General features: G+C 41.0%; 1 protein-coding gene and 1 long non-coding RNA gene across 51 annotated transcripts in view; one reads left to right on the top strand and one right to left on the bottom strand.

Moving 5' to 3' along the window:
- The window catches only part of RIMS1 (regulating synaptic membrane exocytosis 1), a 228,609-nt gene extending 217,245 nt beyond the window's left edge, over window positions 1-11,364 (top strand). For all 50 annotated transcript variants that reach the window (XM_079970358.1, XM_079970354.1, XM_079970353.1 and 47 more), the window contains 5 exons: window positions 3,182-3,323; window positions 3,902-4,014; window positions 6,870-6,971; window positions 8,053-8,192; window positions 9,011-11,364. In XM_079970358.1, coding sequence (XP_079826484.1) covers window positions 3,182-3,323; window positions 3,902-4,014; window positions 6,870-6,971; window positions 8,053-8,192; window positions 9,011-9,229 — 716 coding nt within the window. In that variant the 3' untranslated portion in view covers window positions 9,230-11,364. The remainder of the gene's footprint in view (window positions 1-3,181; window positions 3,324-3,901; window positions 4,015-6,869; window positions 6,972-8,052; window positions 8,193-9,010) is intronic.
- Window positions 1-16,798, bottom strand: part of LOC307212982 — a 44,494-nt gene that overhangs the window by 12,680 nt on the left and 15,016 nt on the right. Inside the window, exon 2 of the long non-coding RNA XR_013837324.1 lies at window positions 12,155-12,225. This is a non-coding gene — a long non-coding RNA (uncharacterized lncRNA). The remainder of the gene's footprint in view (window positions 1-12,154; window positions 12,226-16,798) is intronic.

Genomic DNA, 16,798 nt, shown 5'->3' with positions numbered 1-16,798 from the left:
CATTTGCTAATTTAATAGTCATATAATAATGTAACAACTTTCACATTCAATATTGTTGAAATGAGATTATCACAATTATACATAGATTTGAATATTTTTTTAGAAGAAGTAGTAATTGAGCAGAGTAAAAAAAATATGATACTTCTAGAATATTAATCAGTCTTGACAACTGTGCCACTTTAGAACATCAAAAGAACCCACCTGGATCAGAGCAAAAGCCTATCTAGTCCAGCATCCTGTTCTCACAGTGGCCAACCAGAGGCCAATGGAAAGAAAGCATAATCAGATTACACTGGCACTCTCCCCACCTGTGATTCTTAGTGTTTTTTGCCTGATCATCCATGTATGTATGTGTGTCAGCCTTTCCCCCATCTATGCCATTGTGTGTGTATACTAAAATAATTCATAGGCTGATTATTCATTTGATAGCCCATACAATCCAGTGATTAACCATTTACAGGGAACTGAAGGCCTTAAGTTTATTTAAATGAAATAACGCTGCTTCAAAAAACTAGAATAACATTGTGAACATCATGTAGTTCGTTGGTGAAATACTGGTAAAATTAGAGGCTTAGGAGAAATTTTTTGTTTAGCCATAATCTTGTTTAAATTCTGATTTCTACATACATAGATGGATTAGATCTGCAAATTATATCTATCTATCATCTATCTATCATATCTCTCTCTCTCTCTCTCTCTGTGTGTGTGTGTGTGTGTGTGTGTATAAAATTTATGGATATAGTTGTAGTTTCTTTTAGACTTGTATTTACAATTTTATTGGCATACGGAAGTACTGAGATGAAAAGCACATCTTGTTGCTTTCAGCTCTTTGAAGCAGTTATAGCATTTCACAACAATAATATGGTCACCACAAAGACACTGGGGCACAGCATTGCATTCATAGAAACAGTGGGTTGTGATGTGCTGGGTAATGTTTTTGTATAGAGATATGAGAAGATAATGAGACATGCATTAGAGTGCTGGAAACAGAACTGAATAAACATCTGCAAACATTATTAGGATTTACTCCAGCACCGGTTGGATTGGGGTAGGTTGTCCCTCAGTTAAAGCAAGGATATCTGTTTTTATTGTTTAGATTCCATAAATGAATGTACAAGATGTCAAATATGTGGCCACTAAAAAAGGTATACTTGTCTTCAAGTCATATGGAAAATTGTGATGGTATGATTCATAACCCTTCACAAGTATATAATTTGCCCAAAGTATTTGGGGACTGTCTAGATGAAAAGCTAAGATACAGGCTTTCTGGAGGTCAAGCAGGAGGTGATATGACATTGCTACAACAATCAACCATTTCCTGCTGGTGTTGCCCTTTTAAAATGACCACCAGAGACCCAAATCTTTTGAAGGCTTGCAATTCCTTCCTTCGCTGAAGAACACCTACAGACTATGCCATCTGCCATGTTATATGGCAGATTTAAATGGGTTCCTGTATCCCAAAAAACTCTGTAATCTGAATCAAACAGAGAATATAATTATGTTCTGAAACATTCCTTGTTTGACAGGCCAAGGAGAAAACTCTTGCTTAAATCACCAACCAGTTCTATCCAAGAGATTATGTGCTTCTTATTGGAAGACCCTACCCTTTTTGTGACTTACAGAACAGCCTTGTTTGCTTTAAGGAAACTAGGAGAAACAAATGAAGTATCGGGGTAGATGGGGGGGGGGGGCTTCTTGACATAATAACTGATTTTTTTATTTCTGTTAGGATTTTATTGTACTGGTAAAATAATTATTTTATTTAGAATTTTTAAGCTCAGCAAATTATGTATAATTGATGGCATTCTAACTTCTGTAACAGGGATTTTATCTTAAAACTGTCAAGGTCAATAGCTAGTATTGATGGAGGAATATCTGCAGCCAGAGTTCATGACCTTCTTATACTTGGCAGATGCTTTTCAACAAATTGTGACAAGCCTACCATACAGCTAGATTTGTAACTTGACACATTAAAGTTCTGTTTGAAACCCAATGGAACCCAAATGAACAGAGTGAATATTTGCTGCAGGTATACATGAAATTACATCTACATTGCCAGTGACATGCTCAGATGGGGAGACATTTTATCACGTATTCTGAAATACCTTTTTCACATGCCTGTCATCAAAAGAAAAAAAAATGATTTGCAAAAAAAAAAAGAATAATCTATTTACCTGTTGTTATCCCTTCATTTGTAGAAATACATATTAAGCACATACGTTTTCTGGTGTTTATATTTGCTTTTTGTTGTTAAGTTTTCAACTGAAAGAAGAAAAACACCTCTTTAGGTGTTCAGCTAACCTGTGGTCTCATCTTGTGTTCTGCTGCTGATCAGATTCAAGGGAATCATTACCAGTACAGAGGAAGATCTCTTTCCCTTCTCCCATGCTGAGACGGCAACACCCATCACCAAAAACCCATGCAGGGCATAACCCTTACTGGGAGTGGGGAACAAACAGCGATGCAGAGCAGACAGGTGGATGTATGCTGGATGCTGAACATCTCCTGTGCCTGCTGCCTTGCGGTGGGCTCCAATGGAGGCTCCTCCTTCATGTAGCAATGATTCGTGGTAGAATATGATAGCCTACCAGCAAGCTTGCCACTGAGCAACATAGATACCAGCTGGGGGTGGGGCTAGAATATGAATGTTTAGGAACATTGATGAAATTAATTTCAGCCAATCGTTTTCAAGTTTTCTATCTTCTAGAAATATTACGTGCATCATGGTTTCCACTATAGCTTATGCAACTCCTGTGTATTGCCAAAATTCTGGGGTATGTATAATATTATTCATGCTGGGCACTGACTGCTGTTGGGCATCACAGTTGTACCACAAAATAGAGAACGTATCTTTTACCATACACAACACCGTGGTCATGCTTTTTAGGTCAAGATTAGTACTGGTGGGCAAGCAATTTTTTAAGAGAAGCTTGCTGACCACTACTGAACTGAGGGATCTCAGATAAACTTCCAAGGAGCCCCAGAGTTCAGTGGGACGCAGATTGAAAAGGTCTAGATTATTGACTTAAATAAGTTATATTCAATTCAGTGGAACTTATTCCCAGGTAAGTGCATAGAATTTCAGCTTCAGTCCAACCACAGCGATGTGAATGATCACAACATTTTGCTACTTTCAGCTTGTTACTACTGCTGCTACTACTGTTGTCCTGTTTTCTTTTAGAGACGGGCAGCAAGAAGCTAAAAAGCACGATACAGAGAAGCACAGAAACTGGTATGGCAGCAGAAATGAGAAGCCGTATGGTCCGGCAGCCAAGTCGGGAATCGACTGACGGCAGCATCAACAGTTACAGCTCAGAAGGAAAGTAAGTGGATGCTTGCTATAACCAGGGCCATTCCTGCCACCCATTGGGCAAATATCTTTGCTGGTGGCAGGTCTCTGCTAGAGGGTACCAAATGGTCAGTCATTGAGCAGGCCTTCTACTGTTGAGGTTGCAACCAAGAGGTTGCCGCAGGGATAGGCAAGTTGTTGAAAAGGTAATGGGGGGGGGGAAGGAAAGTAGAGTTAGCAGCAGTAATGCCCAAATAGATTAGAAGGGAACAAAATGGTGGCAGCACTTATTTATTTCTAGTAAGGGACTGTCCGTATTTTACAGTTGTGTAGACCCAGAATACACTGCATTCAACTAAACATTTTGGCTTCAGCTGGAAAGGAATGTGCTGGTACTCCTTGCCTCTAAGTTCCGTACCGATATCATGACATTCTTCTGAGGAGATGCTAAAATTAATAAGTTCAAGGTTCAAGAATATTGCATGTGTGTGACTTTGTTTCTCATTTAATTTGCCAGTTACATATTCTTCTGGGCTGTGTGTTTGGTAAAGCAGGACTGTGTCAAAATAATAAGTCACAAAAATCTGTTCTGCTATGCTTGTCTTGCCACAGCCTAATATTTCCTGGAGTCCGACTCGGTGCTGACAGTCAATTCAGTGATTTCCTTGATGGACTTGGACCTGCGCAGCTAGTAGGTCGACAAACTTTAGCCACTCCTGCCATGGGTAAGATCAGCTATGTTTTTGTTCATAAGAATAAACACCACTTAGCGAGCTCTTTGATTAAATGGTTTATAAATCTTTCTGAATAAATAAAAATAAGGTGTAAACACACATCAGTTTAAGGTGGATTCAGTACATATCAAGTGTGCATAATTTCACAACATCCACATGGAATCATAGAATTGTAGAGTTGGAAGGGAGCCCATCAGCCATACTACCAGGGACTAATGGGAATGATAAAATAACAAAAATACTGTTAAGGGGAAAGACTTTGTATGTAAGTATTTTTATTATATCCAAATCTAGTGAAACAGTTTAAAAACCTGTCCCAGTTTCACCTCTTCATTATCTACTAAATGACTGCCATCATACTGTGAGGGAACAATGATACCTATTTTCTAAAGAATACCAAACATTGCAGATGTTCTGGGTATTAGCATTTGAGAGACCTGGGGTCGGCTGACTTTACCTCAGTATGTTACTGTGTGCTTTGTCATCTGCATTAAACATAGTGGGTTATATTCTTGAAGTTTTGACCCTGGAATACCACCTAATTACATAGAAGGGAACTCATCAATACTTTATTCATGAGCCAGTGTGGTGTAGTGGTTAAGAGCGGTAGTCTTGTAATCTGGTGAACCGGGTTCGCATCTCCGCTCCTCCACATGCAGCTGCTGGGTGACCTTGGGCCAGTCACACTTCTCTGAAGTCTCTCAGCCCCACTCACCTCACAGAGTGTTTGTTGTGGGGGAAGAAGGGAAAGGAGAATGTTAGCCTCTTTGAGACTCCTTCGGGTAGTGATAAAGCGGGATATCAAATCCAAACTCTTCTTTATTCAAACTGATACTGCTGTTTTGAGTTCCTTTTATCACTCTGTCACAGACTGCTTGTCTAACTTGTTCAGTCATTCTGGGTTTCACTTTCTCCTTCATTTCTTTTTATATCTAATCCATTTCAAACATTTTTATTTCATCCTTCAGCAAGTTTTCAAGCTGATGAACACAAAAAACATTTTCTTCTTCTTCTTAACCTGGCTTGGATCCAGAGTGGCACTTCCACAAGCAGAAGGGCCTTTGATCCTGTGATTTTTGCTAATAAAAGGTGGACATTTTGCCAGTTCCCTCTTTCCCACATCCACCATCCCCCACAACCTCCCATGCAGAGGATCCTCCAGCCCTCTAGAGGAGATTTTTAGGGAACACAAGGGGCTCCTTTCTTAGGGAGTGCAGAGGGAAAGGGAAATCGGCAAAAATTACCTTCACTCCTTACCCATTTCCATCAGTGGAACGCCACTCAGGGAATCTCTGGGTCCACCCCTTTCACCTTAAAATTGTGATAAGCAGGGAAACAGAAATAAACCAACTTACATACAGGAATAAAACAGAATGGCAGAAACTAATTCCAACATCCACTAAGAGAGAATAAAATGGTGCTCACCTGGTGCTTGAAGCCCATCAAAGCAGGTGTCAGCCAATGTCCCAGGCAGAGTATTCTACAATGAGAATATCACCACTGAAAAGTCCCCATCTCTAGCAATCCCCTGCTTTTCATTCAAATGTAGGGCCACCCAGAGCAGGGGCTCCCTCTGACAGGAGTCTTACTAAATAGACTACCTCATATGAGTTCTTTTAAAACCCAGCAGGTCTCTCTCCTTCATTCAGATAGATATACAATCGTACCTTGGTTTTTGAACAGTTCTCGAATGCCACAAACCCAGAAGTGACAGTTCAGGTTTGCGAACTATTTTTGGAAGCCGAATGTCCAAAGGAGCTTCCATGGCTTCCGATTGGCTGCAGGAGCTTCCTGCAGCCAAGCAGAAACCGCGCTTTGTATTTCCAAATGTTTTGGAAGTTGAACGAACTTCCGGAATGGATTCCAATTTACTTCCAAGGTACAACTGTACTCCAATCAAAATATACTCTGATCAACCAGCTAAATAAAGTGTGTTATATAAGTCTATTTGGCTGCTTATAAATTCTTATAAACCAAATATAAGATTACATATGAGATCACATTTAACCTACTGATTTTCAGCCAATGCTTAGGCAGGGAAACAAATCAAGGGACTTCCTTGGGTGATGTCCTATTTCCACCCATTGATGCCTTTATTCACTGAAGTTTCTAACCTAGAAAACCAACACAGACATTTCCCCCTTTAAAGAGAAACATTTTAGAAGGCTTCTATTATACCTGAGATACATCTGAGATATTACCTCTTATCTAGATGGGAAAGGTCTATACAGCAACACCCTCTGCTGATGCCTGGTAGGCACCAAAGACTTCATCTGAAGAAATACCATGTGTACTACTTTCTGGGTTGTGGTTGCAGAACTATTCCTATGAACTGATTTTACCTATTTTTTCCTGAAGCAGGGTATTAATAGGACAGGATCATAAAAAAATCCAGCTGATACTGTTGATGTTTTAACTAGCAAGCACAAGACCTGGGAAAACTGCACTACTAGGGGATGAGGGGGGCAGTGTTAGCCAAGGCACTTAAACATATACATCCAGAGAGAAAATCTTTGTTAAAGATTCCTAAACAAAACAGTATGTAACTTGAGCAGCAAGAAACAGAGAGTTGTTGTTTTTTTATTCTAAATGGTGTGCCACACATCATCCACTGATGTTATTTCACTGGGCTATTTAGTTTAAAATGCAATGGGGGGAAAATCTAAAATGAAGTATTAGCAATAAACTGGTAAATTATAGGAAGACCAGGATGAAAATTTTAATATAGGAACAAACAGTGAAAATTCAGGAGGGAGCGTAAGGCTTATTTACCCTTCTGTGAGTCATTAGAAGATTATTGTTTTGCTGGTTAATACGACACTCTCACACACCTGATTCTCTTTTAGGTGATATTCAGATTGGAATGGTGGATAAGAAAGGCCAGTTGGAAGTAGAGGTTATTAGAGCCCGAGGCCTGACACAGAAGCCTGGCTCTAAATCTACCCCAGGTAAGAAAAGTTGTGCATGGCGATGGACAAGAGATGTGAAAGTGTGCAGTAATTTGGCTTGTTCGGATGACGTAAGGGTTTTCATAGCCTGGAATGCATGTACTTTTAACCTTGTGTTATATTTCCTCATCACCCACAGGCATTTCTTGAAAGTAAAAGCAGCTACAGTATGGCACAGAGACCTTGCACTGCTGCAGGTCTCACCTTACGTTCTGGGGAGCAAGAGCCAAACTGGGAGGGTAAATCTGGATTCAGTGGAGGGAAATTTGGTCAGCTTCCTCCGTCACTGTTTCATCCAGTTGGTATCTGTATTAGATTTGAAATCAATTTAACACATGGCATTTTAAAACTCTCTTATGTATGCAGATATATATATATATATATACACACAAATAGTGATTTTAGGTTTTTAAGCAGGAGTTTTAGCTGAAACTGAAAGCAGGAGCAGATTACAAAGAATTCACATTGCATTGTGACTACAGTAAAGTCTTTGGACTCTGCATCACTAAGAAGTTTGCAGGACTAAAAGAAAGCAAACAAAAAAAGAGTTTCATAGTTGGTGTAGCGGTACTTTAGACAAGTCAATAAGATGTAATTTTACTAGCTTGGAGCACAAAAACTCTAACAGAACCACTGGGATAATGAAAACTACTATTTTCAGCCACTTCTCTGGGGAAAACATTTCATTTTTTCAGCTCAGTTCTTCTGTGCTAATGCAATAAAAACCCATAAGAAGACGTTCACCTATATATTCCTCCTTCTATAAATAGTTGCAATTTTTTATTGTGGTGTTGTTGTTGTTTTAAGTACTGTGCATTTCAAACAAATAAGGAATGGGAAACTTCTACCAAGACAGTTTCTGTAGTCATTCCTGGGTTATGGCCCACAGAAGGGTTCCTGTGCATTTATAAATCAGAAAAAGAAGGGGGGGGATGGCTTTCTGCTCCCCCCAAAAAGACGTCCCTCTCTTCATTTCCTTCACCCTTCTGTTTGCTATTAAAAGAAAAACCAGTAATGTTGCTTTTTATGTTTTTCTTATTAGTTTAAATGATTAAAAACCAATATTACTTGTACTTCACAGCTCCGTATGTCAAAGTTTATCTGTTGGAAAATGGGGCTTGTGTAGCCAAGAAGAAGACAAGGATTGCAAGGAAAACCCTTGATCCTTTATACCAACAGACACTGGTTTTTGAGGAAAGTCCACATGGCAAAGTCCTTCAGGTCAGTAATTATTTCAGCTCATTTCAGCCTCTGATTAACATCCGTAGTAAGAAAGCAACTGAAATTCAAATGCTCTGACATAGCCAGGATTTTGTTCAATTTACCGTCTCTTGCAATAATATTACCAATTGCCTCCTGTTTCCCCTTTGAAAAATATACCCTTTTCCACAAGTGTTTTCATGAGAATATTGTTACAGCTACTGAAAGCCATCCTTCGTTATGTTAATACCCTGAGATGATCAGCTGAAATTTCATTAGTGACATGAGATTTTTCTCTTGAATGCTATGAATCTCTCTCCAGCTTTTGGAATGTGAAACCCATTGGAACTTGGGGGACACACCTCCATCTAAGGAGAGCAGAAGCAAAGAGGCAAACGGTGTGGTGTCAGTGTGGTTAAGAGCGGTAGACTCGTAATCTGGTGAACTGGGTTCAATTCCCTGCTCCTCCACATGCAGCTGCTGGGTGACCTTGGGCTAGTCACACTTCTTTGAAGTCTCTCAGCCCCACTCACCTCACAGTGTGTTTGCTGTGGGGGAGGAAGGGAAAAGTGATTGTTAGCTGCTTTGAGACTCCTTAGGATTAGCAACGACGCCTTCAGTTTAAAGGAGTGCAGTTGCTCTTACTGTGGACTGCCTGTATATGTGTAAATACAGAAACCATCACAATGATAATGTGAGTCCCTAGCGCTCACCAGTCCAAGTGAAACCGAACATGGTAGTGCTGCCCCTGGAACTTCTCACTATCTGGAACTGGAGAGCATGCAAAAAGTGCATTTACTTGGGTGTAAATTGATTTTGTTTGTTGTCCTTACTTGCAGGTGATAGTCTGGGGAGACTACGGCCGAATGGATCACAAATGTTTCATGGGAGTAGCACAGATCCTGCTGGAAGAACTTGATTTGTCCAGTGTGGTAATAGGCTGGTATAAATTATTTCCACCTTCCTCTTTGGTGGACCCAACGTTGACTCCTCTGACTCGCAGGGCTTCCCAGTCGTCTCTGGAAAGCTCAACTGGGCCTCCCTGCATTCGATCTTAGTGGACGCAACAGCAGGTGCTCTCCAACAAAGTCATTATCGCCCAGGATCACCAATGGGGGGAAACAAAGCTATTTACAACAATGAGGAGCATTTATTTATTTTTTTGAAAAGAGACAATCATCACTTCAGTTTTGCCTGTAGTAGTTTATCCAAAAAAAATATGTCTGTTTGTTATGAGGTTGGCTTCAATTTACCGAACAAATCAATGTATGAAAATAGTCAATCCATCTAGCAAAATGTCCCTGGGGTTTATGATAATTATAATGAAGAGGGACCTTTAAGACTGAACTGGAACCGCTCGTTCTCTCCACGATTCCCATCCCCACCCCCACCCCCACCCCGAAACCACAAACAGTGTTAACTCCTTGCTCTCTTTCTGTATATGTTATTTCCACTTGGTTTTGCTGTGTTATTTATCCTGCCAGTTTTGTAAAAGTCTTCATGATGCTAACAGAGACCCTTCCTTTCTTTTTCTAAACCAAACCAAAAAGGGCTGAAGCACATCTCTGTAAGCATCTCTAAAAGTGTTCACCTTCCAGAGTTATTGTACGATGCCAACAAAAACCCCACTATCCTTTCATTCTGGTTGTCCACCATCTTAACACGTGTGGAGAACCAGAGTAAAACCAACCAACGTTTAGTTCAGTTTTGCTTTATTAATGTTATTGTTATTAAGGAGTTTATCATAATTTTTCATTGTGAGGGGTGGTGGGGAAGTGAATATATTTGCATTATACATCATGGTTTTTCTATGTTTCATTAATACTTTGCATGAAGGAAATTTGCATCTGCAACTATTGCTGAAGACTTGATTAAAAAAAAAAAGCAGCTGTGCTTTTTTCATTTTGACATTGACAATTATGTTTGTAAAGCGGTCGTCTTACTGGACCCAATGAGGAAAGTCTTTCCGTTCTAGTGTGTAACTTCCCAAACGTCGACCAGGAATTGAGTTGAGCATCTGACACTTTTCAGCTGAATCCAGGCTTCTCTGATGATACATGTGTCACTTTTGATACACTTGTCTGCCCTGGTTAGAGCATGGTCTGAGTTGTTAGTTTTCCCACTGGAAATTCCAGTTGAGATACTCTGCACTTAACTAACGTTTTTATTGAATTTAAGTTTACATTTCTTTGAGACTGATGCAAGCACAATGCTTGACTTTTTTAAACAAAGATATCTTACTTTTGGGGGTTTGCAGGGGGGGAGGTACAGTTAAAAAACAACAACGTTCATTTGGGTTTTATCTTGGTCTTGAAACCCCCCACCTTGTGTTTTTTCCTGTAAAATGTGCTAAAAAGCTGCGGGTGTGCAGGTGCATTGAGAAGTTCTCTCCTTTTATGGGCCATTGATTTTGTGATCTCACAAAATAGAGCAGCATGATTTGGAACTGTTCAAAGCTGCATGCACGTTTTTTGGTTTTTTTGTAATAAAAAGAAAAGAAAAACAGGAAAAAAAGGAAAAGAAAAAAGAGAGAGAAAAAAAGAAACAATCAAAAAGAGATTATTTAATAATGTATGTTAGTTCCACATAGGCCAGGTTGTGTGTTGCATGTACTTGTACAGTTTGCTCGTAATTACTCTAATGAAGTAACCAAGAAATCTAAGCCATCCATTTTTTCTTATAGACATTTTGCAGGTTTTAGCCAGGCTGCCTGTCAGTCTGGTGCTAAATGTCTATAGATGGACTTTATTTTTTACCCTATGGAAAACGTGACGTAGTACGGACCAAATTCCTTCTAATAAATATTTTGGTGTAGATTCCTACTGTGGGGCTGTAACACATGTAGAAACTGTGTACACAATTAGGTTTTCCTTCATAGACATAACTGCCTGCACCAAGTGAACTATTTATTATGATGATGATTATTTAAACATTGCCAGAACTATTCTGCCCATGTTTCCATGGAGCATAGATTGGTTACTGCTCGACCTGCTGAGCAGGAAGAACTGAAGCACTGGTGCACTACTAGATTCTGTTCTGTCTTTTAGTGGCCAAATAAATAAACAAACTTAATTATAATTCGGTAGTACCTTTCTAGTTTGACCACTTGTCTTAACATTCCTCTGTGCTTTTAAAATGAACTTCCAACTCATGTTATGTAGACATGTTTAATAAAATTTCCTTTACATGTTCAGTGTAGTGGCTGTTTTGTGTTCAGTTATATGTGGAAGTTGCCTGTGCTGAAGGGGGGATGGCCTGTGCCCTTCTTCACAGGCGACCGTTCCGTGCTAAAATAAAGAACCGTGAGAAGGGTGGGGTCTTGAAATTGCTCATCAGCGTTCAGCACTTGGACAGCAGAATGAGCAGGCACACATCTCACTGAGTCACAGTTGTCTCCACAATGTTTAAATTATAAATTTGCATAGTCTATTAATGTAAATTAGCACACACAAATTTAAATGTGTCTCTGCCATACGTCCAGAATTTCCAGGGCATATCTGGGATTCGTCAGTCAGAAATAGCATCCGGGCGGAATTTCCAAAAATCGGTAAAAATGTATGGGGAAACCCAAGCGTAGGGCAACCCATGTCAGAAGTGTTGATTTTGGGGTGAATTTCCTTTTTTAAAAAATAGCTCAACAACTTTTGTGTCCAGATTTTCACTTTTTGAAATATGGCAGCTCTATTGGTAATGCATTTCCTCTTGGGGGTATAGGAGTCACCCTCTGTAGAACTGAATCCCATATCCTCCAACATTTCTCCAGTGATCATAGGGATATCCTATTCTATTATTATTATTATTATTATTATTATTATTATTATTGTTGTCAACAACATCATCATCATCGATACCACACCCATCTGACTGAGTTGCCCCAGCCACTCTGGGCGGCTTCCAACATATATAAAAACATAGTAAAACATTTTTTAAAGCTTCCCTATACAGGGCTGCATGCAGATGTCATCTAAAGATTGTATACTTACTTATCTCCTTAGCTCAGGGGGTCACATAAATCCATACCCTCCAACACTTCTCTGATGAAAATCAGGATGTCCTAAGGAAAAGAGACATTCTGATATCAAATAAGGAACCGGGAGAGCTTCTGAAAATCCGGGACTGTCCCTGGAAAAGAGAGACACTTGGAGGGTCTGGAATCCTGATACACAAAGTTGTCCTTCCATGGCCATATCAAGCCTGGGACTCCATTCCAAGGGAGAAGAGGGCAGAAGAGTGAGGCGGTGCCTCAAGACCCATAGGCTAGCCAAGCCACCTGTGCAAGATGACCATACTACAAGGCTTCCTACAGATATAATACATAGGAAACCAGGCTTCCACACATTGCAGTCTTCGCATCTATAGGGAAAGTAGTTCCATTAGCTCAAGGCTGCACAATGGAACTTTCCCTCCCTGTCCTCTCCCCCCCGAAATCTGTTCTGGGAGTTCACCCAACCATCTGGACCAAATTTCGGGAGGGTGGGGGGTGCACAGGAAGTATAGAGGAAAGGGCAGCTCCTTTGTGCAAATGAAAATCCTTTCAACTGTCAGAAGTACTTGGCGAATTCCCCATGCCACCTTTTTTCTGACGGTGCCCTCTCTCTCTGTCTGCCCTTCCCCCCAAGTGTTTGCCACTCCTCTCCCACTCGCATAATGAGGAGAGGCTGGAGGGGCTCACAGACTGCTTGCTGAGATTTCTCTGCAATTGCAAGATATTAACAAGACATATGTACACATGGGTGTGCACATACACAAACACATTTGTTCTGGTCTGGGAAAACGGCTGAGGCTGCAGTCTGAAGAAAAAATGTGTATCAGTAGAAGCAAGAGAAAGCAAAGTGAGACCATGGATGTCAGAGGCAGCTTATAGTAAAGCAGGGAGATAAGCAATAGAGATGATTCCTCAGCTTAAGAAACATTTGCAGGAGAAATGGGACCCTCGGAACCCACGAAGCTTGTCCTTTTTTTTCCTGCACTGGGCTGGTTGATAAGAGGACAGAAGAATCTTGCAAAGTGAGTATGTTTAGTTAGGCCAACACACCTATTCATCTGAACAGCCCTCCTGGAGCAGGCACCAGCAACATGGTCTTTCAGGCCTTCTGACTTATTTATTTAAATCTATCTTTTGCATTTCTTTCAAAGAGCCCCTCCCCCCCCACTCCTCCAATAGAGAACTGGTGCAAAGGTCACAGCAGTTGGTCTACCTGTGGAATGAATGGCTCTGTGGAAAGGGAGCTTGCAGGAGCTTTCCTCCGGGAAAGCCTGCATTCAACTCTTGCCTTGCTTTCCTTATGTGTCATTGTAAGAATTAATCAGATAAGGTACAAGTTTTATTGTAAGGATACGGGGATCTATTGGTCCATCTAGCACAAGACTTTATTGTGGTTCTGACTGGAAGCAGTTTTCAAGGAGCTTGGGGGAAAAGGTATTTCACTTTCTGTACCCCTCATTCTTGCGAGAAAAGCAGTGACAAACCTAGACAGCATCTTCAAAAGCAGAGACATCACCTTGCCAACAAAGGTCCGTATAGTTAAATCTATGGTTTTCCCAGTAGTGATGTATGGAAGTGAGAGCTGGACCATAAAGAAGGCTGATCGCCAAAGAATTGATGCTTTTGAATTATGGTGCTGGAGGAGACTCTTGAGAGTCCCATGGACTGCAAGAAGATCAGACCTCTCCATTCTGAAGGAAATCAGCCCTGAGTGCTCACTGGAAGGACAGATCCTGAAGCTGAGGCTCCAATACTTTGGCCACCTCATGAGAAGAGAAGACTCCCTGGAAAAAACCCTGACGTTGGGAAAGATGGAGGGCACAAGGAGAAGGGGACGACAGAGGACGAGATGGTTGGACAGTGTTCTCGAAGCTACCAGCATGAGTCTGACCAAACTGCGGGAGGCAGTGGAAGACAGGCTATTCCCTCCCCTTTTTAAGTGTTTTGTGTGGGCATGTAACATTGGACCCCTGCCTTCGTTACTGCCAGTTGCATCATTCATAATGGTTTGCGTCTTTCAGTGGTGCAACATGCTAATGCTGGGATTTACTGTTCCGTCAGAGAAGTGTTACCCCTAATAACAGTCTGGTTCTCATGACAGGGCCTGATAAGATGTCTGGATTTGCAACATCCACTGCACAAACTGTAGCAGGATCCTGACAGCCCGTTTCCTCCTCTTATCCCCTCCTCAACTCTGTCCTTTCTGTGCCCTCTTGCTCATCAGCCTCATATCATTTATTATCCACTGCTACTTGTGGAATTGATGGATAATATTACAGAACAAAATCCTTTTTAAACATACACACACAAACCCCTCTCTAGCTGAGTGTTTGAACGGTCTTTTCCTGTTGGCCCTGCCTGATCTGAATTCTCTGCTTCTAAAACGAGAGGTTCTGGGACTAATAATTGCCATGCACTCCACCCCCATTCTTAGAAGTGAGGTCTTGCTTAGTGGCTCTGTGCCAGAGACATCCCCTCTCTATGGTTGCTATAGTACGCAATATTCCATTCCAAATATTACAAATATTGGTGTAAGGGACTATTGCTCTGTGCTAGAGCATATCCTTTACATATGGATTCAGTCCCTGGCTTTTCTTTTCTCTTTTTCTTTTCTTAAATTATATTAGGATTTATAAAGAGAAATAGAAAGCTTAAAAGCACATATCTTTTTTTGTCCATAACTAAAAAAACATTGATCTAAATCCCTGGCATTTCCAGGTAGAGTCAGGTGTGTTTCCTGCCTGAAACTCTGCATGTGGCACTTATAAATTATGTGATGCAAATGACTTTTGAGTCTAGCATCCATGCTCAACAGCTGAAAACCACTGGTTGAGCTAGATCAGAATCATGCTCAAAATGCCCATTTGCACATTTTGTTTTGTTTTTATATTCTTAACTGCCCTTCAGCAAAAGATTCCATGGTGGTGTACAAAAATGTGAATAAACTTTAAATCTCATCCCAGCTATGATCGATCTCTCTCTCTCTCTCTCTCTCTCTCTCTCTCTCTCTCTCTCTCTCTCTCTCACACACACACACACACACACACACGTATGATTCCAAGTGGGATTGAGACAATTTAGTATAAATTAGGCTTCCTCAGCCTCAGCCCTCCAGATATTTTTGGCCTACAACTCCCATGATCCCTAGCTAGCAGGACCAGTGGTCAGGGATGATGGGAATTGTAGCCTCAAAACATCTGGAGGGCCGAGGTTGAGGAGTTGAGGAAGCCTGGTATAAATCTATCCAGTCAATATATCCAGTTATTTACTGTTGTTATTTACTGCTGCAGCTGCTCCATCAATTTCAGCATTTATCCCTGAGACTATACATATACATCTTCTGGTCCAAAGACATGGGGAGGTTGGCAGGCCCACATATTTCAGCTCTGCTGGGCCTCTTGAAGGACTGTTAATCTTGTCAATTGACTTAAGCAGTGAATCTACCAAGTGCTACCGTGTTAAAAGGGAGACAGAAGGGAGAAGGGAAACTCGGAATAGAAAGCTGTAGATGTGCAAATCTGATCAAGGAGAACCGAGAATCCTAGTGGAGTTTCTCTTTTAAACAGGAGGATGGAGAGAGCAGTACAAGGCGAACAAGCACTTTTGTGCCTCAGATAGCTGTTGAAGCTGAGGTGATTTCAGAGGGTACACCTTTTTGGGGGCCCATCTGACAAGTAGCACCTGGTGAAAACTGCCTCTGTTACACAGCTGTTCAAGGGGCCTTGGGGCCTTTGTATCTGGTGACCCAGCCCCATCCTCGAGTGAAAAAGAGAAAAATGGACGTACGCAGAAAATACTGGGTATTTTCCTTGTTGCATGTTGGGATGAACAGTGGGCCCTGGGTCTGTTAAAGCTCAAGATGTCTGATGTAGACAGTTGTGATAGTAAGAGAAGCTGTGTTGTGCATTCAGTTGGTCTTAACATATGCAAGGCACAGTTAATGGGACTCCACAATGTAAATATAAAGCAGTCCTAAAATGGCCCTTTCTAGCAATTTACTTGGCGGTTGTTCAAAAAAAAAAAAAAAAAAAGTAACAGGATTTTGAAGAGAATGAGAGAGAGGAATTGTTGAAGGGTTCTGATTCCCCCCCCCCCCCGGATGCCTGGAAAAAAGATAACTGAACAAGATAAACTAGTGTTTGGAAACGCATTTTAGCAGCACAAGCTGGATTCAGCAATGTTAGCATGACCAAAAGCTACACTGCTTGCTGCAGTGAGAAGAACATGGTACGTGATCTGCCTGGATAAGGTACACTAGAAGGAAGATGCTGGACGGATACATACGAGAAGAGAAAGAGATGGAAATGACATATCATTCAAAGTAGCCAGGAGGGTTGGAGTCATAGAACTGCAGAGTTGGAAGGGACCCTGGGGATCATCTAGTCCAACCCCCTGCAGTACAGGAATATTCAAGTGTCCCATATGGGGATCGAACCTGTAACCTGGTGATACTCTCAGCATCACGCTGTAACCAACTGGGCTACGTAGTAGCACTTGTGTAACATATCTGAAATGGGGTTTCATGCACTCTGAATTCCTTATTACTAAGCAGTGATATATGGGGGAAATACTCTATGACAAGTCCTGCTGAACCAAGTGTTCACATTAAACTTTAGCTTGCAAGTTCAGCCAGTTCTAATGC

This window comes from Podarcis cretensis, assembly GCF_951804945.1.
Source record: "Podarcis cretensis genome assembly, chromosome: 3".
Classification (NCBI taxonomy): Eukaryota; Metazoa; Chordata; class Lepidosauria; order Squamata; family Lacertidae; genus Podarcis; species Podarcis cretensis.
This window is presented reverse-complemented; position numbering and strand designations above follow the sequence as displayed.